At 37.4% G+C, this 24366-nt stretch overlaps 1 protein-coding gene across 4 annotated transcripts in view; it reads left to right on the forward strand.

Moving 5' to 3' along the window:
• The window catches only part of HOXC4 (homeobox C4), an 80322-nt gene extending 62909 nt beyond the window's left edge, over nucleotides 1-17413 (forward strand). For 2 of the 4 annotated variants that reach the window (XR_012880852.1, XR_012880853.1), the window contains exons 2-3: nucleotides 14046-14984; nucleotides 16413-16496. Coding sequence is in view for 1 of the 4 variants with exons in the window: in XM_075850105.1 (XP_075706220.1) it covers nucleotides 15351-15900; nucleotides 16413-16759 (897 nt within the window). In the remaining 3 variants the exon portion in view is untranslated. Of the gene's footprint in view, nucleotides 1-14045; nucleotides 14985-15350; nucleotides 15901-15965; nucleotides 16021-16412 lie in introns of those variants that run through there. The other 2 variants (XR_012880854.1, XM_075850105.1) reach the window with 2 other exon arrangements.
• The last annotated feature ends 6953 nt before the right edge of the window (nucleotides 17414-24366 follow it).

Here is a 24366-nt window from a genome sequence, read left to right on the forward strand (position 1 = left end):
GCGGCAGTCCATGTGACCGCTGCAGCCTGTGATTGGCTGCAGCCGTCACTTAGACTGAAACGTCATCCTGGGAAGCTGGACTGGAGACAGAAGCAGGGAGTTCTCGGTAAGTATGAACTTCTATTTTTTTACAGGTTGCTATATATTGGGATCGGTAGTCACTGTCCAGGGGGCAGAAACAGCTACTGCCAATCGCTTAACTCTTTCAGCACCCTGGACAGTGACTATTTACTGACGTCTCCTAGCAACGCTCCCGTAATTCCGGGAGCCCCATTGACTTCCTCAGTCTGGCTGTAGACCTAGAAATACATAGGTCCAGCCAGAATGAAGAAATGTCATGTTAAAAAAGCAAGACGCATCCGCAGCACACATAACATGTGCATGACAGCTGCAGACTTCATTGCGGAATTTAGAATCTCAATTGAAGTCAATGGAGAAATTCCGCCATGAGTCCGCAACCAGTCCGCCACTGCTCCGCAACAGACAGAGCATGCTGCGGACACCAAATTCTGCTCCGTAGCCTATGCTCCGCAGCGGAATTTTACGCATCGTCTAAACGAACACTTCTAAATTTAAGTGGAAGTCAATGGAGAAACGGCTCTGCTGCGGATTAACGCTGCGGAGTGTCCGCAGCGGAATTCAAGTGAAATTCCGCCACGTGTGAACCCAGCTTAAAGGTAATTCAGACGTTGCAGATATCACAGCGGACTTGCCACAGATTTCAGTTTTTGCATTGCAAAGGCTGAAATCCGCAGTGAAATTCCGCTGCTTCTCCACAATGTAATGAGCATGCTGCGGAGGGAAAATTCTGCGCCGCAGCCTGATTTCCGCACAGTTATTTTCTGCAACGTCTGCACTAAGTTTCCTAAAAATGTATAGAAAGAAATGTAAAAAACGACTGCTGTTGAATTCCACTGCGCACTGTCCGCAGTGGAATTCAACAGCAATTCTGCCACGTCTGAATGTGCCCTAACAGATTGTGCATGCTGCAGAATTGAAAATCTGCAGCATACTCTGCTTTGAGTGCAGATTTTTTTCCACTGCGTGTATATGTGGTTTTGAAAACCCCATCCACTTGGATTGTGCTATCAATTTCTGTCGATTTGCGCTGCAAAATCCACTGTACAAATCCGCAGCAAATACGCCACGTCAGAACATGCCCTTATAGTAGTTGCAATAACTTTTCCAGACTCCGTGATGCCAAATTTGTCAGGATCCTGGGAAGAAATGGTTGACCATCCATTGTGACATGTACAAGTGGGCATATTGTTTGTCACCAGGCTTGCCCAGTCATGTGACAGGTTTAAACTTTTGATGATATGTTTAGGCAGAAATGCTAAAATTCTTGTAATAAATATTTAACATGTTTAAGGCTACAAAGCTTGTTAATCACATGTTTCCAGTAAGACTGGTCCTGTTCCAAAAACCTAGAGCTCAGAATGGGAGATGTCAAGCAAAGATTGTGCATAAGGGCAATTTATGGATCACGTGATAGTGCCCATCCAATAAAAGCAGAGAACGGGACCTGCAGCTGTCATCAGGGAGGTTGCAGTATAATTAGGCTTTAGTGTGCTAGTAAATTAACCCCAGGAATTATACAGTGTTCATATTGTACAAAGGGTAACAAACACATGCACCAGCCTTGTAAATGCCATCCTAATGTGCCATAAACACTGCACTGTTAGCTCTATGCCATGTCTCCTCATGGAAGCAGTAAACTCTAGTGCTACATTTGACATTACTGCCTCTACCTGCAATAAAATACAAAGGCTGCTGATATTTAAATACAACTCTACGACCCCACTCTATTCTGTTTGCTTAATGTACCTATTAAATAAGCCCATCATCCCACAGTGACACCATCTCATTAGAGACAATGCCATTTCTTGGTGGCTTAGTAGACGGTGGAAAAGTCAAAACAACTTCAGGAACAAACGATTTGGCAATTACAGTTAAAGTTCCCCTTGGTAAAAATGTCTGATGTTAAGAGCTCGTTTAGTAAGAGACACAAACATTATCATCGAAGAAGCAGCAAGTATTTAGCCATATACTGTGACACCTTTATTATACAGATATGGCCAACCTAGTTATTAGATTTCTGTAAAACATCAAATACTAACAAATTAAAATGCTGGGATTTGTAGTACGGGGATATATTGGCCATCAATGAACGAAAGTTCACAGAAATGCTCAGAAACCTGGTGACATATACAATATTTTTGTATTGTAGTTGCATTCTACACTATTATTATATACAGTTATAAATAGGACCGATAATTATTAACCATAGAATGTTGACAGATCATTTGAATCAGATTAAATCTTGCGACTGTATATATATATATATATATATATATATATATATATATATATATATATATATATGTATGGACTTGAGAATAACCTGTATTTTACCTTTTCTACACACCCATTCACTCTACTATTATGTTATTACTCTCCTCCATTCTTCAAAGTCAAGCGGTAAATACAGTAGCAATGAGTTATATTTGTTCTACTCCACCCGCCTATTAAAGGACTTCCAAGAAATAAAGCACATTTTCCTTTATATACTATTTCTCCAATGTAATTTAAGGTTTCGTTACTAATCTCTGTTTATTTAACTATTTCATAATATTTTACTCCAAACTTTTTACTAATATGTGTGTGTGTGTGTGTGTGTGTGTGTGTGTGTGTGTGTGTGTGTGTGTGTGTGTGTGTGTGTGTGTGTGTGTGTGTGTGTGTGTGTGTGTGTGTGTGTGTGTCAGGCTCTGCATTGTATCATAATATCTCGAAAAAGGCTAGACCTATTTTTATGTAAAAAGCAAGAAACTTTAAGTGAGGAATGGGATCATTTAGCGGGTAGAATTAATATGTTTCATATGGAAATTCGTTCATGCTCAAAAAGTAAAGTAAAGGATTTGGATGAATACCATTAATTTCTTCGGGATGCTAGAAGAAGAACAAAAAATTTTTCCTGTGTCACTCCACTTAGCATCCGTTTTGGATTCAACTATCCACTGGAAGATGATACTAATTGTTAGAAACTTCCCAGCCACCATGAGGTCCTAACACAACACATAGGCTGCCTAATACATACTCATCCATTTAAGATCAGCATCATAATACCAGATGATATAAAGGTATCAGAACAAGTCGTTTTTAGTAATAGCTTTATTGTGTATTAAAGGAACATTACATGCAAAATACAATGATAACATGATATGATAATATCTGAATTTAGATACAAATATGACAACCAGAATCCAGATATGGAAATGTTGTTACAGATTATAAAAATGATAGGGCTGCTTGGCATCAGGAGAGGTCATTGAAACCTTAGGGGAGAACACGGTTATTAAGTTAAACAAAATCAATTTTAATCAGCTATTCCTTTTCTAATGGAGAATTTCCATTTGTAAATTCTATCAATGCAATTCATTTCGGCAAAGCTCAGAGCTGCAATGTAAGTGAGTAATAGAACCATCCTGCTATAAAATTTCGGATAAATAGTTTTAGGTTGGCACATAACCCTTTAAATGCCATCTCAACAATATTTATTCACTCTTGCTCTTTCTCTCTTTCTCAACCCCATATACATAGTATCAGCTGCCACTCTCCTAAGCCAAGCCATAGCCAGTACCAGATGTGATACAAAGTAACATTAGATTATATGATCAGCTGTACATTCACATGTATTGCAGTACTGCTACATTTATATCCCTCCTTTCCTCCGCAGGTTCCTATACACAGGGACACTACTCACAACACTAGGTAAGACTATTAGATCACAGACAATAAGATGAAAGGACAATAATGATTATCACAGTAAGCTGTGGCTCCTGGAGGCCATTTACCAATGTCCACCCGGCAGCTGAAGTGTTAAGCAGCGATGGCAGACTTTTATTGCACGCAGTTTTTCCAGTTGGGAGGACATAGAAGGGCCATAAACGCTGGTAGGTGTTCTGCCCGGGCAGCTATGATCACAGGAAGCAGAGATGTGTCTCTTTACTCTGAAAATTTCACTGATTTGCCATTGAGATGTTACACAATTCCCAGAGGTGCCTCAAAAACAAGAATGAAAAACAAAAGAGGATTCATACATGTGTTAAAACAGGACTGCTGCTTCCTGCAAATACACTGTAGTGTGACCTGGACAAATACGAGAAGAATACATATATATATATATACAGATAGTACAAAAATAACTTTTGGGTGATAGAAACTGCAGCAGTAAATAATAGCAAATATTCCACCAGTTAATAGATTCAATAGATGGAGAACATACCTGTCATCAGCATCATCATACATTCATACACACGCACACACGCACACACGCACACACGCACACACCCACACACCCACACACGCACACATATGTAAACACACTGATACACACCAAATCTAAAAACAAAACTACAACTTCCTAGAACTATAGGCTACACTGTAGTCACTGCAGCACACGCATACACATAAATACACACACACACACACACACACACACACACACGCGCACCACACACACACACACACACACACACACACACAGACACACACACAAACACACACACACACACACACATACACACACACATACACACACACACACACACACACACACACACACACACACGCACACACACAGGATAAGAAGAAAAAAAACAAGAAATTAAACTGAAAAATCTATGGGGCAAGTGGTAGAAACAAAGCATCAGACAGTCAATAAAAGCCAGAAAAGGTGAGAATGAGACAAAAGCCTGAGAACAAACAGTGCACAAGGTGTGAAAGGACAGGGCTGAGCTGCCTGGGAGTTTTCTGTCTCCCACATCTGCTTCTTTCATCGCAGAATGAGCCATTTCTTTCATGTCCTGTCTGTCTTCAGCTGCATAATAACCAGCCCAAGTTGTTCCTGTGCTACCTTTATTGTGACACTGGCCTGATTATCTGCTTATGAGTAGTAACTATATGACCTATAGAGTCCAGGTTACTGCTAGCCAACATCAATATGTCCCCTGCCCTCTCCTTACCTTGCAGCATAAACAACACATTGACAACATACACATTATGCCAGCATATGGGGAATTGTCATTGTCAATTCAGAATCACCAGTGGCTTAAAATACCTGTATGTTTCTGTGCTGAAATGTAGGGCATATATATTTATATATGACATTTAGGTTTATTTGCCCAGCACCCTATTTAATTATATACATAGATATACTGTATGCATACACAGGTGTACACACATATACATATATATATATATATATATATATATATATATATATATATATATATATATATATATATATATATATATATATATGGCACTATACGTCTGCGGGTGTTGTTCCATACATATACTGGACACATAGGTCTATATGTGTTGCTCCATACATACGTGAACATGGCACTTAGTTCTACATGTGTTGCACATTTGTCACATATATTAGTACATGCATATCCAGGGCTTAGGTCTGAATATGCTGCACACTTGTAACATATATATATATATATATATATATACATATCTTACGTGTTGCAGATAGATATACAATATATGACACTTAGGTCTACGTGTTGCTCCATACATTTCCACATACATATACTTTGCACTTAGATGTCCATGTGTTAAGCATTTGTAACATACATTGCCACATACATATCCAGGGCTTGGGTCTGCATGTGCTGCACACTAGCAGATGGAGAATGCCCCTTTCATTCAGTTAGGGCTCCCATCTGGGTCAGGATATTTTGACAATGACAGTATATGTGTGTATATATTTTTTCTGACTGAAAGCTAATTTCAGCCCTCTAGCAGAAGAAAATAAAAGCTGACAACTTATAAATCAGGCATAGGTGCCTATCACTCAATCTTTGCATAAATTAGGAACGTCAGCGCAGAACCAGACGATCAGTCGTTAGAATTGAGGCCCCACTAACGGGTTTATTGATGGCTGTGTGGTATAATAACACCGAACGTAAATGCCACTTAAGGGAGAACCCCCCTCCCCACTCTATACGAGGGCTGAGTCAAATGGGATATAAAATGACCTTCTAAATGTGAGCTTGCTCACCTTATAACTCAGTATACATTGTAATGGACACATAAAAGCACAATACACATAAAGTACACCTAAACAACCACAGATACATATTTATTTACACACACACACACACACACACACACACACACACACACACACACATATAATAATTTAATTTTCTGCTTGCACACATGCAAATGCATGCAAAAAACAAGCAAACAAACAAATAAGAGCTCAAAAGATAGATAGATAGATAGATAGATAGATAGATAGATAGATAGATAGATAGATAGATAGATAGATAGATAGATAGATAGATAGATAGATAGATAGATAGAAAAAATAGATGATACACAGATAGATGATAGATAGATAGATAGATAGATAGATAGATAGATAGATAGATAGATAGATAGATAGATAGATAGATAGATGATAGATAGATAGATAGATAGATAGATAGATAGATAGATAGATAGATAGATAGATAGATAGATAGATAGATAGATAGATGATAGATAGAAAGAAAAAATAGATGATACACAGATAGATGATAGATATATATAGATAGATAGATAGATAGATAGATAGATAGATAGATAGATAGATAGATAGATAGATAGATAGATAGATAGATAGATAGATAGATAGATAGATAGATAGATGATAGATAAGAGATCGATAGAAAAGAGAAATATATATTATAGATAGATTTATAGATAGATAAATTAGATAGAAAGATAGATGATAGATAGATAGATAGATAGATAGATAGATAGATAGATAGATAGATAGATAGATAGATAGATAGATAGATAGATAGATGATAGATAGATAGATAGATAGATAGATAGATAGATAGATAGATAGATAGATAGATAGATAGATAGATAATAGATAGATAGATAGATAGATAGATAGATAGATAGATAGATAGATAGATAGATAGATAGATAGATAGATAGATAGATAGATAGATAGATAGATAGATAGACAGATAGATAAATAGATGATACACAGATAGATGATGGATAGATAGATAGATAGATAGATAGATAGATAGATAGATAGATAGATAGATAGATAGATAGATAGATAAATAAATGATAGATAGATAGATAGATAGATAGATAGATAGATAGATAGATAGATAGATAGATAGATAGATAGATAGATAGATAGATAGATAAATATTCAAATGCATGCTAATATACACAAAACAAATGCAAATACACATAAATACATGCAGATGTGCACACACACACACACACACGAACACAGACACACACTTTAGTAGCTTTACCTTCAGACTGAAAATTTCCTGACTATTTTTTAATTAAACATTGAATAACAAAATATATTATAAATATATTGTAGCTATAACAATGCATTCCAATGTAGCGTAACGTAAATTTACCATCAAAAATACATACACATCAATTATCAAATGAGAGGTAAAGCCAATTACATTTAGATTACATTTTCTATGTCAGTAAATTTACTGACTGCAGGCACAGAATATGAAGGTTATCATTGTATACATCTTTTTTTGCTTCGTTATTATTTTAATTTTTATAGTGTAATATTAGGGTTAAAAAACAGTATTCAACAAAACCAAATATAATGCATCAGATGTGATGTCAAGAGACAGAGGCAACAACCAGACACTCTGCAGCAATTCACTATTTTGAATGTATTATATTTATTTTAGTCTTCTATTAATCTCCCAGCACCTTTTTGTAATTCCTATGACCCAGATTCTCCCCTCACCTCTTTTCATCTCCCCTGATGTCTTTTGATGTTTCAGGCTTTTTTTCTTTGCCCCAATAAATCTCCCACAGTCTTCCATGACACGCCTCTATCTCCAGTAACCATCTTATGATCTAAGTTTTCCTTATCAACTAAATTTTCTGAAATGTGTAATGTCAGCCATTACAACCCAAAAAATCCCGTCCTTCCAGGCTCCCAATAAAGATTATTAAACGTGTTCAGTGATACCTTGTCCCTATGTTTACCCCGAGTGGCCCCACCTACTGACCCATTATAATATTTGGGGAATGAGAAATGTTTTTACTATATTAAGATAACCTGGAAAATTATAAACACTTAAACAAATAATAATAATAATAATAATAATAATAATAATAATAATAATAATAATAATAACAAGAAGAAGTAGAAGAAGAAGAAGAAGAAGAAAAATAATTTAAAAAAAATCACAATTGCAGTTGCAGCAGCTATGCCCTTCATAGCGTGATCCTCACAAATAAATCAAAGCATTGCAATACTGGTCTATGGAAGGGTCATTAAATCCCTTGCTGGCAAGTCAAGACCCTCAATGACGATTATTTATATTTCATGCCAGGCTACATGTAATGGAACATAGAGGAGAGAGCTGATGTTATAGGATGCCACATTCCTTTGGTAAATATTGAAAATCACCTTCCTTTTAGACTATGTGACTTCAAAGAGGGGCAAAAAGTGGGCAAGGAGGTTTGCTAAATTTGTTTTAAAAAAACATTTCATCTTGTCCTCCCACCTCCTTAGTGCCCTTGAGCTACTGATAAAACAGTGTTTATACTTGATTCAAGTATTTAAGTGGTGTTTATAAACACACACATAGGCACTTGGGCACTTCAAGATCAAAGGGGTGATATCAAAATATGGATTTCTCAATAGAGCCACTGACTGTTGATGGGCAGCAGAGATCCTCCTAGGATCCAGCAGCTCCTTGCACTGGCCCTCAGCACAGGAGACCTCTGCTTGCCCTCAGATTAAGCCTAATATCTGCATACACAATCACTTCATCACTAAATTGATCCTCAATTGCCTGCTTTGTCAATAGTAGCAGAGTAGAAGATGCTCGTTTGCAACCTGCGTTTCAAATGCCTTATTTTCTGTCCCCACTATATGCAGGGGACATCTCCTCATCTCCAGGAGGGTATTGATTGTGTATGATCATCGTGCTGTTTATTCAGCACTGTCAGTGTCATTTTTATTTACAAAATCTGATTATTGCTCCCTAGCTCCTATAGAGTTACCCTAAAACTATGTAAAAAAAATAAAAATAAAATAAAAATATATACATGATTTCATTATTTTCCCCCTTCATCTGAAATAAACCTCCCCATGCACTCAGTATATTAACCCTTTCACCATATGAAAAATAGAAGATTATACTGTTATCATATTAACCCCCTTCAGTATATGAAAAACAGATTCACTTTTTCACTATATTGGCAGTGAATATTACATGAATTTATTATATTAACCCTTTCACTATAGAAATAACTACTCCCCATGCACTCACTGTATTAACCCTATCAACTTACTTAAAATAGACCATAACTGAGCTTATTTTAAGACTACCCATCAGTATATCAGAAGTAATCATCTTATATATCAACCCTACTACTATTTTAGTAATAACCCCGTAAAACCTTTCATTGCATCAATCCTTTCAGCACATTTAAAATAGACTTTCAAATATGTTAACTATAACACACACACACACACACACACACACACACACACACACACACACACACACACACACACACACACACACACACTTACTTAACTGCGCTGATTATACTAACCCCCATTACTAGATAAAATATAAACCTATAGAGTCTTTATATGAACTTTATCTGCACAGTAGGGCTTCGTGTAATGTTTCTCAGGACTACTGTTGTGTACACATGATAACATTGTTTATGTGAAATCAGAAGTTACACTATCAATATAGCTCTTGAGATAAACCTATTTTACTGACAGGACACAATCATAGCTTCCAACTATAAAAATAACACCTACAGTCAAAGTGTAAATATTATTCTTCACTTAAACGTCATCTGAAGAATCTGATTCATTATCCTGGAGATACTAATTCGTAATAGAGATAAGAAACAGAATGTCTCGATACATAGTTTTTAAGAGAAACCGATACAGTAATTGCAAAGTAAACTGACTGTGGTGATAAAATATTGTGAGATTCAGGCCGTAAATATTATTATATAAAATCTGATTTTATTTGCAAAATATTTTGAATAACAATTAAAGAAATATAGATCGTGTTGTAGAAAATGGAATAATTATGTTTACACAAAAATATATACATGTGTTTAATATATATGCACATAAATATACACACGTACACACAGCTATCTAGCATATACATATATATATATATATATATATATATATATATATATATGTGTGTGTATATATATATATATATATATATATACACACATATACACACAAATGTATATATAGATAAATACATGCATATTACATTATTAGTAGTTTTCTATGTCAATTAAACATCCTCAAATGCCTCTCTTTCTACATATCTGTAATTTCTATATTAACGACAAGTTTTTAATATAAAATGCTGCTCCCTGGTTAAGCTCTGACATAGGCACATACCTCGGTGTGTCATATAATCTATATATAAGTAGCATCCTGAGAGAAGCGGTGTGCCCCAGCGAGTGGGTAGCTGCACCTCAATATCCACAGCATTAAGCCCTGCAGAGTTCATGAACTATACACCCATTGTGCACTCCCAAAGAACAGCACATATATTTGCACTAGAAACCCCTTATAGCATCTACATTGGAATCTCAACTGGGGATTTTTTAAAAAGCACAAAAAAAAAATAAGAAAATAAAAAATAAAAATAAAACAACTTTTTATTTTATTTCTTCTTCAGCATAAAAATGGAACATCAAATTACTTTGCCTCTGGCTCCCATTTTTCCCTTCTACATTATAACTAGTTATTGAACTAGCTATGAGATCTAAAGGCCATTTGTGTGGAGACAGATTTCAACTGAGTTGTACCATCAATATTCTGTGGCAGTGACCTATTGGTGGAAGTCAAGCAACAGAGGTGAAATTCAGGTCATGCTGTCTAACCAGTATTAAAATGCGTGCACTTTGAGGGGGAAAAAAAACCCACTTTAAACTAGATTTAAAGAAAATTGAATTCCACTATGGGAGGGCAATAATCTTTTCATTCTCCCTACAAACACAAAATGCACTTTTAATTTTTCTTTTCTTGCATTTGTTTTCCAAAAAGAGCAATACATGGTTGTTTCATTCCAAGAAAATAAATAAATCTAAAACAGTTGAAAAGAAAAATGAATGTAGCATTCATTGTATTGTGTTTATCTAAACAAGGCAAATAAAAACAAAATATTAAAGCACAAATTTGTGATCATATTCTATAGATGATGTGATGATGTGAGCACAAATATATAAATGTTACATACAGCAGATATGAGGGGGAAAAATAACTATTAAATACAATTTAAAAAATAAAATAAAAAATATATAAAATAAATACTGTTGTGTGGAATTGGCAGGATTTCCAGTAGAATCACTGAAAAGTAGTTGATTTTTGTTAACATGCACAGATTGCTAATTGCAAGAGGTGCAGGTTAGCAAAACGGTCAGTATGGTAATAGCACCTTCAATGAACCCTTAGGGACAATAGACAGTTATTTTTCTTCAGAACTGTCAAAAAAGACGCTTTGTGCAGAGAATGTTCCTCCACAGCCAGAGAATTTTTCACCCTCTTTATGTAGCACAAAAAACAGAAACTGCAGAGCAGATCTGCTCATAGGGAAATAGCTACAACTTCAGAGCTTGGTCATAAATAGTTTACAACTCATTCAGTAAACCTTATCTGTGCTATTTCCTTGTAGTTCTGCTGCCTGCTACATTGTGAACACACAGCTGCCCTGCTTCCCTTTCTCTCTATACAAAGCCCAGCAGTGTGTGTGTTTTTAATGCTTTCTGCATTAAGATGTGGATCCCAGATCTGCACCTTACAACACAGCCATGCTTGCTCTGTAGTTAATGAAAGCTGCTTGCAGAAAGAGGAATGGTTTGAAAGGAGCTGGACATATTTGTTACAATAGGAAAGACTGTGATTGAGCTAAGTCTATATATATATGTGTATGTGTAGATAGATAGATAGATAGATAGATAGATAGATAGATAGATAGATAGATAGATAGATAGATAGATAGATAGATAGATAGATAGATAGATAGACTCAGCTCAATTATAGTATATATATATTTGTGCGAAAGATGTCTTGACTAGCGCACATGTTTGTATTTTTTTAAAATCTTACAATTTAAGATATGGTGTAAATAACAGCTTATTTCCTGACTATTTAGAATGATAGGACAAAAAAAAAAAAGAAGCAAAACACGTTAAAACAGACACATACATATTCAAACAAACAGATATGGACACTTATACATGCACAAAGACACATAGGCAACTACACACACAGACTACTACTAACACACACACACACACACACACACACACACACACACACACACACACACACACACACACACACACACACACACACACACACACTCTCTCTCTCTCTCTCTCTCTGTCTCTCTCTCCATCTCGCTCTCTGTGTCTCTCTCTCTCTCTCTCTCTCTCTCTCTCCATTTCGCTCTAGATGCAGGGTATTTGCTAAGAAACCCCCCTTCCAAATAAGACACATGTATTGCTAGTGAATGATGTTCTGTACATATGTATGGACATGGATGATGGGAACAGTGCACACGTCTATCCCAGTGGTGCACAATAGCCTGCACAGGCAGAAAATGAATACACTTTATAATGAATGCAGGCACATTAATGTTCGAGCCTAGAATCTCATGCACAAGAAAATCTGGCATAGCAAAAGCTTTGATAACAGAGCCCAACCTAGTAATCCACAAGGTTGAATCAGATCTCCCTATACCACAGAATTTAAGTTTTTGCAAGCACAAGCCAGTGGGTACTTAGGAAATAGAGCTCCATATAACAGCAGGCTGACTCACATCTGGATAGCGTTATAACGATTGTGGGTTTTTAATGGGACTTTTAATTTACAGACATTTCTACAGCCCCCCCTCCATGCAGCAGCAGCCACAGTAAAGGCGCTTATATGCACCCTGTAGAATCGAATTTGTGTGAATACTGCACTCACAGATTCGTCTCTAGGGGGGTATATGGGTGATGCTACAAGCCTCTACTCGGTGTTTTATTTTGTTTTGGAAGACACTGTCCTTAAATCCCTAGTGTTAAATGCAGCACTTGGTGCAAGTGGTTATATAGATGTTGACTTTAGTCTCCCCTCTTTTGCTTTTGTGTTGGTGGAAGGGGCTGGGAGAGGAGGGAGGAGTGGATTAAAGGTGTAGATTAAATAATCATAAAATAACACATTATTACATTTCCTATAAAGACTGAACAGCCACCGCAAAAGAACAAGTCCCAAGCAGTCCAATCCTCCTGCTTGATTTATTGCCTTTTACTGCCCTATAAAAGCTGTTAGAACGAACCTAAAGCCTGCAACACCGCTGGCACATTTAGTCTAATAAATAAAACATAAACAGCTAACTTTATGTGTCACTTTTATTGTTATCAAGTAAAATATTGCATTGCCCTACAAGCTATGATTCTATGCTATAATTGTTATCAAGCTGAACAGGGGAGCAATCACATATCTCCACTCCCATGTTTAATGCCTAATCTAAGCTCTTGATAAAATACCTAATTGTAATAGCTGTTTGCTTGGAAATGTTTACATAAATTCCCAGGGTTTTTTAAGCACTATATTATCTGCTGGAAGTAGCAAGTGTGAAATAGATGCATCGAGCAAATACAACCACAATCCCCCTGAAGCTATTTTTGTTTTTTTAAGGAAGAACTACGATGGGACCCTTCCTAGTTGGAGTTTGCATTGGCAGCCCAGGTCTTATGCAGCCTTGTTATTATTACATTGGCTACTGAGTGACATATACATTCTGCTTATGGGATTATATGTAAGGTACAAGCAAGGACACTTTGGGAAGTTTGGTTGATCACATGCAGGCAAAATTACAAATATTCATTTAAACAGACTTCTATCTGGATGCAAATGATGCAATGTATTCTGTTACTGCAAATAATGCTTTGAATTAACCCTTTCTTTCTCGTTCTAGTTCCTGTGGAGTGTGACACATATGGACATAGCTGCAAGCATTACACGAGAGATAAGTCATTCTATATCCCATAATATTATAATCACTGTTTCAATAACTGATAATATAAAACACAATTATATATATACAGAGTAAGTATATGCAATACGTATGAATAGTTAACAGTATATAGTATAGAAGCATGAATGGTATTCACTTTATTCAATTCCAAGAGTCACTACATTCTAATACAAAAAAAAAATGAATGCTTATAACCTCTTTAGATATATACACATGAAGAGCATATAGTGTAGGAGTAGTAACAGTATATGGTGTGGGAGCACTTATTTTATCTATCCTACACCTAACAGCTCTGCATATATATATATATATATATATATATATATATATATATATATATATATATATATATATATATATATATATATATATATATATATATATATATAGCATAATGTCAAGTAATTACATAAACCAGAGGTAATGTAAGAATATGATTAGCTAAGAAAAATGGGAGCAGTAAACAGTATATAGTATCGGTGTAGTCAAATAGTCAACAGTATATACTATGTAAACAGTATATAATATTGGTGTAGTCAAATAGTGAACAGTATATACTATAGAGACTTCATAGTGTTCATGTTAATTCTGTATCCATTACTTGGGCTATGTGTACCTATACATAGGTGCCATATATGATTATGTATACAGAGTAAACATATGCATATGCATAGTTAAAAGTAGCTAGTATGGAAACAGTTAACAACATAAAGAACAGAATGAGTTAATAGCATATAATACAGGAGCATGAATAAATGAATGGTATTCGTATTGATATTACTGATCATATATTGTCTCTCTCTTGTCTTTGCAGGGTGCACTGACTGTGAATAGGAGTCTTCAAGATGCAAGCAGGAATACACCACGTATAAAGGACAGGTACTGGAATAATTCTATATTTTAGGATAGATAGCAGATGGGTTTCCTATAAGATAATATTGTATGTTGTATATGTGATGGGCTCGATGTTTGTTGGAGAAGGAGGAGGTGTAGATTCTCCACCCACCTCTAGTATCCATCAACCACTTCTATAGCTTCCTTTTTGCAATAGTCAACACATCCCCTTTGCAGTATCCAGATAAACACTCACAATCAGTGCATAGGGCAGAATGAGTGAATGGCTGCAGCTCTAGAGGAGATCACAACACAACAACAAACACGCAAAGGCAAAATGACATTTTAAATAAGCTTTAGGTTCCTTATCCGGGGACCAGCATGGAGATTGTGATTGGCTCCTAGAGTCACATGGTGAAAGTAACTTTACGGGGTCGCCAGCTAGTAGGAGGGCTTTATGGAGCAGAAAAACGACAAAGCGAGAAAAATTATTTTCCACTCCAGAAATTAATGATCATGAGTTCGTATTTGATGGACTCTAACTACATCGATCCGAAATTTCCTCCATGCGAGGAATATTCGCAAAATAACTATATCCCAGATCACAGTCCGGAATTTTATAGCCGGTCCAGGGACACTGGATTCCAGCATCACCACCAGGAACTGTACCCTCCAAGAACAACCTACACTGAGCGACAGTTCAGCTGTGCCAGCATCCAGGGTCCAGGCAACCCAGCCACACACACAAGGGTCCATGGACAACCTCAAAGCAACCACCACCTTGTAGGCAAACCCCCGATCTGTGAGCTTCCAACACCATCTATATCAAACACCACCACCTCCACCACTCCTTCCCCTGCACCCCCAGCATGCAACCAGCCTAATCCTGAGCATCCTACCAGCACAGCTACCAAACAGCCCATAGTGTACCCCTGGATGAAGAAAATACACGTCAGTACTGGTAGGAAACTTTTCTTCTCCCTTAACCTCTCTTCTTTCTCCTTTTTTTTTTTTTTTTTTTTTTAGAGCTCAAAGAGTCTTTGGGTTAGCACAATTGAACTGGATTTACGACTACGAATGGGTAATTACACCCACCATAAATTTTATAGCCAAGCCTGTCTGGGCTGCTGCAGCCATGTGCTTCATTCTGCTCTCTATGTAGAGTGTGTGTGTTTCAGAGAGAGAGAGGCAGAGAGGGAAAACTCCTATATAGCTTTGTAAGGAGTGCATAAATAATTCAGCCACATTGGAGCTAAGGGAACCCTCTTCCTAATAGAACAGAAAGGACTGGAGTTTTTTTTTTTATTATTATTATACAAGGCATTTAGCAGATGCCCCTTTTTATGTCTTATATCTGGTGTCTCCTTGTCCCTGACAATCCCTGTGTCCCCTTCCTTTCTACTGTACTCTCTATTCTTCCCTTATCTCCTTTGCTCTTCTTCCTTCACTGACTCTCTCCTTTTTCTTTCTCAGTGAACCCCAATTACACTGGAGGTGAGCCCAAAAGATCTAGAACTGCTTACACCAGGCAGCAAGTATTGGAACTGGAGAAAGAATTTCATTATAATAGATATCTGACCAGGCGAAGACGCATTGAGATAGCCCATACCTTATGTCTATCAGAAAGGCAGATCAAGATCTGGTTTCAAAACAGGAGAATGAAATGGAAAAAAGACCACAGGTTACCTAACACAAAAGTCAGATCCAGCACCTCTTCCAACGCTTCTAATAACAGCATCATTGCTTCCAGTTCTGCTCCCAACGAGGATATAACGCAAAGCTCAACTCAGGATCAGCGAGAGGATATTACAAGGTTATAAACCCCCCCACAAATGACTCAATATTTATAGAATCTAATGCTAATTATAATATTATTAATAATAATAATAATAATAATATATATATATTTTGGTTCTTGTATTTTTTTTCCTTGTGCGTTGGAAAATTGAGAGCTCTTTTGGATCTACAAAAAGGCTTTAAATGCATGTTACAGTGCATGGGATCAGGCTTTATGTCCAGTGTTGTTTTATGTTTCTTGTTTGTTTTGGACACTTTATTTATTTTGAAGGGAGATGTTTTGTTTTAAGTGATTTCCTAAAATAAAATAATACAGGGTTACAGTTTTGCCCTTTGCCTACGTGTTGACAATGGCAGAACAAAGGCAATCACCTTGGAGGTGGAACTGATATTTTTGTTCTTTTTGTGTATAAACTATCATTATGATGTGATGAGCTTATTTAAGGATCGCAGCACATAAAATAGAAATTGCCATAATGTGAAGCTATTGAAAAGAAAGTTTGGGAGTCGATAGATGATAATTCCCCATTGTTGTGGTTTCTGTGTTTTATATTTTATTTATTATTTTTTATTTTATTTTTTGTTGGTCGAGACAACAATGTAAAAATGCTGTAAACAGTCCTAGTGTAATGTGACCGTCTGTTTGTTCAATAAAACAGTGAGTGTGGTTTAGTTTATCCTGCTAACTGTTTATTTGTTTATTTTACCTCTTTAGGCGATATTGTAGCTTTGTGTTCGCACTATTGCAATAAGGATATAATACCTTCTATTATGCAGTGCACTGCCACCAATATCTAATAGTGGCCTAAGAATTTATACAATCCTGTATGGTCATATTGTATATGTGTTGTTCCTATAGGGCTTATAGCAAAGATACATTTATAGAGCTATATCAATAATACAATGCTGAAGATTATGTGATTGTGCCCTTCTCCATCCTTCTGCACTGGATCTGGATACATATAACATAGACTATAGTAACATTCCCAGATTGTAACATACCCTAATTTTGCTGCTTTTAACTAGGGTGTTTATTATAGCCCTTGCATCTCTTTAATGTAAATAGTAATGACCCCTCTGTGATCTCAGTGCAAAGGCCTAAAGGTTTTCTATTTCAGCTATTTTGCGTGTTCTGTCCTATCTTTTGTAGCAGAAGAATGTCAAATTTCAGGTAGGCCCATTCCCTTTCAGGGGACATGACACAAAGCAGGCTCCAATCATTGTGTAGAGGGCTAGTATACTTATCACTGTACAGAACAAAAACATGCAGCCATTGTGATGATCTTGTATCACTTCTCTGCAAATACGCATTATAGCCAACATTCAAGCCTAGATCTACACCAGAGTAATGCTATTTGTATAATCGTTTATTATGTTTATTATTTTCACGCTATAAATTAATTTGAAACACTGTACATGACAAATCCACAGTTAAATATAGAAAACGATTTATTTTCTGCTCCCTGGGCATAGTATTCTATGCAACAATGTCAATATCTGAGGGCATCATATATGTGTTTACATTATAATTTAAAGTAATGTGTGAAAATACAGATGAATATACAGATACAAATTGGCTGGTGTTTTCTATGTAAAATAACAATTACTTTAGTTTTAAAAAAAATAAATCTTATAAACTATATTATTGATTAAGTCTTGAGGCAGAGTAGGAAGATTTCCATGAGTTTCTCTAGATGGAAACTCACCCTTTCTGGGTCCCCCTCATTCTCTCACTGTCTCTTTTGTAAACTGCTTCAAAATTTGATGAATTAAAATTGAATGTCGCAGGCTTGAATAAGATGGGGACTTTTGTACTCTGTGTGTCTGCCCAGAAAGCAGCGGGTACATTAATCAAGTCCCCACTATAGGCTGCATAGATTGAATTAAGAAATAAAATAACATCAGGTCTAGGTAGAAACATTATGATTCGCTTTTTAAATATTGATTGGCTCAAAATTATTAAGATTGGAAAAAGAAGAATTGAAAATTTCATTTAGTCCCTTTCCATTGTCTTTTGTGATTTTTATCTGCATTTCAGGCACACATCCCCACAGTCATGGCAATGACACTTACAAGATTCTTGGGTTGCAATTGTGTTATGAATGCATTAAACAGGGGACTACAGAAAAGAATGCAAAAAAAATAAAATATTGACTGCCTCCATCCCAAATGTCCTCTGAGCTTTCTTTCCAAAGTCTCCTGATGCCTTCATGTTGAGAGTGTGAAAAGGTATTTTATTGAAGTTCTGGGGTAAACTGCAGCAACCAGAGTTCACGCAAAGGACACATTTTCTGTGCCATTAACTTTATTTTAGGCTTGCAGGCTGACCTCTAAACCTCTCTGACCTATGCAGGTCTCCCAACGTGTATCCTCTATGTTATTCTACATGCACTAAATATACAAAGTACTAATACTTATCTGCGACATTTAAATCTGCGCCTTTCTTAGATCTTTCCTCTTGATGTGTGTTCTGCATAAAGATCATAACATACAGATATGTTAATAGTAGAAGCTAAATTTAGATGGTTATAAGCATAAACAGATCACATGTGTGCAGATAAAACAAAAGATGTCTCCAATGTCAACCTGAAGTTTTAAAACGTAGTCACTGAGCTCTCAAGAGCAACTGAAGTGTTCTACTTTAAACAAAGTTGCAGCTGTAAGTGCCTCATCCCATTAGCCCATGCTTTGTATATGGTTCTGTATTAAATATGGCAAAATCAAAGTAGTGCCTCAATACATCAATGTGAAATGTGCATCCTTCATACATGTCTTGAGAAGTGCTATCTTATGAGACCTCTGTCTCGCTTTTATGTATCTCTTGAAAACCTACAGTGTTATGGGAGGTTATATGGATATAGAGTTTATATTTACAGCCTCTGGGGTTTATCTACAGACCATGTTTCTCTATGCCTGCAGTTTAATGCTAAACTTTGCTATTTTATATAATTAAAGATAAACAGCCAGTGTGTGAATTACGATCCTATAACTAGAACTGGCAGCTCCACCAGAATGACCGTTGTATTTACTGTGATCCTCTATGTCATTATCTCAAAATATAGTTTTATGCACTTCCTAATACGTCCTTATGATTTATAGTCTATGGCAGATCACCAAGCCAAACATTTTTGGGCTTAAGTGGAGGAGCACAGTGAAGAAAAGTCAACAATTCATGTTGCAGAGCATCAGAACTTTCTGCAGACCTAGAAATCCCAGTGTTTTATGTCGATTACTGTGATCACCCGGGGCTGGGATCCTCCTCTCCCCACAACCAGCCAAGTAAATGTTACAGTATTTCATAGAAGGGGAACATATGTTGTTTTAATAACTTATTAACCACATGTAAACCTATTGTCGTGTTCAGACCTCACCATCTGCAAATCTACTCTAAACACGTTTCAGTCTGGTCACTTGGAAGTTTTTAGGACTTTCACACGTGTTATAGCATAATTGCTGCAGTACACGGCACGGTGTACAAATGGGAGGTGAAAGTGAAGGGGACATTTTTGTCATAACTTAAAGCACGAGGGGAGGAAAAAAGGATAATAATCAAGTTGTACTTACATTTAAGGTAATGATTATATATACATGTGTAGAAAAAAGGATGAATGGTGTGAGATTACATATGCACATCTTTATGAATATATTGAAGCCCGTGTCCACTACATGGAAGTAATAAAAAAAAAAAAGGTAAATGATGAGATGGAGTTGGTGAGGAGATCGCTGGTATTTACAAGAGTAAATCCACTCACTGGCATACACAACTGGGCAGTGGTAGAAAGTTTGCTGCCATGCGCCACAGGAATAGGAATGTAAAAATGTAGCTCAATTGTTTATAATACAATCTTGATTGTACAAGGATGTCATAATACTGAACGGCTCAATGATTTGATTGAATCAAGATAAAACATTAGAAAAAAAAAAATTCTGTGAAAAGGAATAGAATAGTCTATATTTATCTATCTATCTATCTATCTATCTATCTATCTATCTATCTATCTATCTATCTATCTATCTATCTATCTATCTATCTATCTATCTATCTATCTATCTATCTATCTATCTATCTATCTATCTATCTATCTATCTATCCGTCTATCTCGGAGTGCTGCCTGATTCTTGGAATATCTATCTATCTATCTATCTATCTATCTATCTATCTATCTATCTATCTATCTATCTATCTATCTATCTATCTATCTATCTATCTATCTATCTATCTATCTATCTATCTATCTATCTATCTATCTATCTGTGTATATATATATATATATATATATATATATATATATATATATATATATATATATATATATATAAATGAAAAATTATCCATTTAACAACTAAGGAAACATAAATCTGATAATTGAGAGAAGGAGCGTAACATTCATATAGGGGTCAGTTGGAGAAGGAAGGGGCTTACTCCATGTTTTGCCTGGGAAAATCAGGCCAATAAATGTTTAAAGTAAAATGGCAACGTTTGGCATCAGGTTAGTTTAGCATTTTCTCGGTCATGACCCCATCCTTGAACAATAGGGGTATTCAGTGGGGTCTTCTAGCCTCGCCCTAGCAGACACTCCGGTCTCAGCTATTGTGTATAAGCAGCAGGTATTAGAACATGCTAGTATATGGGTAAGTGGAGCATGAGAAAATAGCCATTCTTCTACACTGGGATTACATTAATATTTACATATAGCAAATAAACATATGAGGAATCATAATGATAGATGTGGCTTGTTATAAAGTACACAGCTATTCTAATCTGAAGCTGATATCATGGGTAAGATTAATAATAATAATAATAATAATAATAATAATAATAATAATAATAAAAAAGAATGAAAATATATATAAATAAATAATGGCTGCTACAATGTATTACATAACCTAAATTGAATGTAAAACATACTGACATAATGTAACCTGGGATGTTGCTGACCAGCAAAAAAATTAGATGTAAAAGGTTAGAACAAAGCTTTACCCGCTGATTCAGGCTAAGGGCACATTCAGACGTGGCGGAATTGCTGTTGAATTACGCTGCGGACAGTCCACAGTGGAAATCTGCAGCAGCGTTTTTTTTAATTGTTTTTTATACATTTTTAGGTAACTTAGGTCAGACGTTGCGGAAAATAACAGTACGGAATTTAGGCTGCAGTACAAAATTTTCACTCTGCAGCATGCACATTAGGTTGCGGAGAAGCAGCAGAATTCCACTGCGGATTTCAGCCTTTGCAATGCAGTGATATCCGCAAAGTCTGAATTACCTGTCAAATATGAAAATGTTGCTGCAGATTCAGTGCGAATTTGCAGCAACATTTGCAGCGGAAAAATTCTGCCACGTCGGAACATGCCCTTAGGGCATGCCCACACGTGGCGGTTTTCCTCCGCAGCTGTCCGCATCAATGCCGCACAGAATCTGCCCAAAATGTGCAGTAAATTGATGCGGATTAGCTGCTGCGTACTTCGGTAAAAGTGCTTCCCTTCTCTCTATCAGTGCAGGATAGAGAGAAGGGACAGCACTTTCCCTAGTGAAAGTAAACGAATTTCATACTTACCGGCCGTTGTCTTGGTGACGCGTCCCTCTTTCGGCATCCAGCCCGACCTCCCTGGATGACGCGGCAGTCCATGTGACCGCTGCAGCCTGTGATTGGCTGCAGCCGTCACTTAGACTGAAACGTCATCCTGGGAAGCCGGACTGGAGACAGAAGCAGAAGCAGAGAGTTCTCGGTAAGTATGAACTTATATTTTTTTACAGGTTGCTGTATATTGGGATCGGTAGTCACTGTCCAGGGTGCAGAAACAGTTACTGCCGATCGCTTAACTCTTTCAGCACCCTGGACAGTGACTATTTACTGACGTCTCCTAGCAACGCTCCCGTAATTACGGGAGCCCCATTGACTTCCTCAGTCTGGCTGTAGACCTAGAAATACATAGGTCCAGCCAGAATGAAGAAATGTCATGTCAAAAAAGCAAGACGCATCCGCAGCACACATAACATGTGCATGACAGCTGCGGACTTCATTGCGGAATTTAGAATCTCCATTGAAGTCCGCAACCAGTCCGCCACTGGTCCGCAACATCCATTGTATGCTGCGGACACCAAATTCCGCACCGCAGCCTATGCTCCGCAGCGGAATTTTCAGCCTCGTCTAAACGAAGCCTACTAAAAAGAAGTGGAAGGCAATGGAGAAACGGCTCCGCTGCGGATTAACGCTGCGGAGTGTCCGCAGCGGAATTCAAGAGCAATTCCGCCACGTGTGGCTTTGCCCTTAGGGCATGCCCAGACGTGGCGGAATTCTTCCGCAACTGTCCGCATTAATGCCGCACAGAATCTGCGTTGCAGATTCTGTTGCGGATCTGCCCAAAATGGGCAATAAATTGATGCGGACTAGCCGCTGTGTATTGAGGTGAAAGTACTTCCCTTCTCTCTATCAGTGCAGGATAGAGAGAAGGGACAATTTCATACTTACCGGCCGTTGTCTTGGTGACGCGTCCCTCTTTCGGCATACAGCCCGACCTCCCTGGATTACGCGGCAGTCCATGTGACCGCTGCAGCCTGTGATTGGCTGCAGCCGTCACTTAGACTGAAACGTCATCCTGGGAAACCGGACTGGAGGAAGAAGCAGGGAGTTCTCGGTAAGTATGAACTTCTATTTTTTTTACAGGTTGATGTATATTGTGATCGGAAGTCACTGTCCAGGGTCCTGAAACAGTTACTGCCGATCGCTTAAAGAGGCTCTGTCACCAGATTTTGCAACCCCTATCTGCTATTGCAGCAGATAGGCGCTGCAATGTAGATTACAGTAACGTTTTTATTTTTAAAAAACGAGCATTTTTGGCCAAGTTATGACCATTTTTGTAGTTATGCAAATGAGGCTTGCAAAAGTCCAAGTGGGTGTGTTTAAAGTAAAAGTCCAACTGGGCGTGTATTATGTGCGTACATCGGGGCGTTTTTAATACTTTTACTAGCTGGGCGCTCTGAAGAGAAGTATCATCCACTTCTCTTTACAACGCCCAGCTTCTGGCAGTGCAGATCTGTGACGTCACTCACAGGTCCTGCATCGTGTCGGACACATCGGCACCAGAGGCTTCAGTTGATTCTGCAGCAGCCTCGGCGTTAGCAGGTAAGTCAGTGTAGCTACTTACCTGCAAACGCTGATGCTGCTGCAGAATCAACTGTAGCCTCAGGTGCCGATGTGTCCTCGCTCGTCTGACACGATGCAGGACCTGTGAGTGACGTCACAGCAGTGATCAGGCAGAAGCTGGGCGTTCTGAAGAGAAGGGGATGATACATAGGTCCAGCCAGAATGAAGAAATGTCAAGTTAAAAAACCAATACGCTCCGCAGCACACATAACATCTACATTACATCTGCAGACTTCATTGCAGAACTTAGAATCTCCATTGAAATTCCGCAATGAGTCCGCAAACAGTCCGCCACACGTCCGCAACAACCATTGTATGCTGCGGACACCAAATTCCGCACCGCAGCCTATGCTCCGCAGCGGAATTGTCCGCAACGTGCAAACGAACCCAACCACAAAGCTGTGGAAGGCAATGGAGAAACGGGTCCGCTGCGGATTTCCGCTGCGGAGTGTCCGCAGCGGAATTCCAGAGCAATTCCGCTACGT

Source organism: Rhinoderma darwinii, chromosome 2 (genome assembly GCF_050947455.1).
Source record: "Rhinoderma darwinii isolate aRhiDar2 chromosome 2, aRhiDar2.hap1, whole genome shotgun sequence".
NCBI classification, from domain to species: Eukaryota; Metazoa; Chordata; class Amphibia; order Anura; family Rhinodermatidae; genus Rhinoderma; species Rhinoderma darwinii.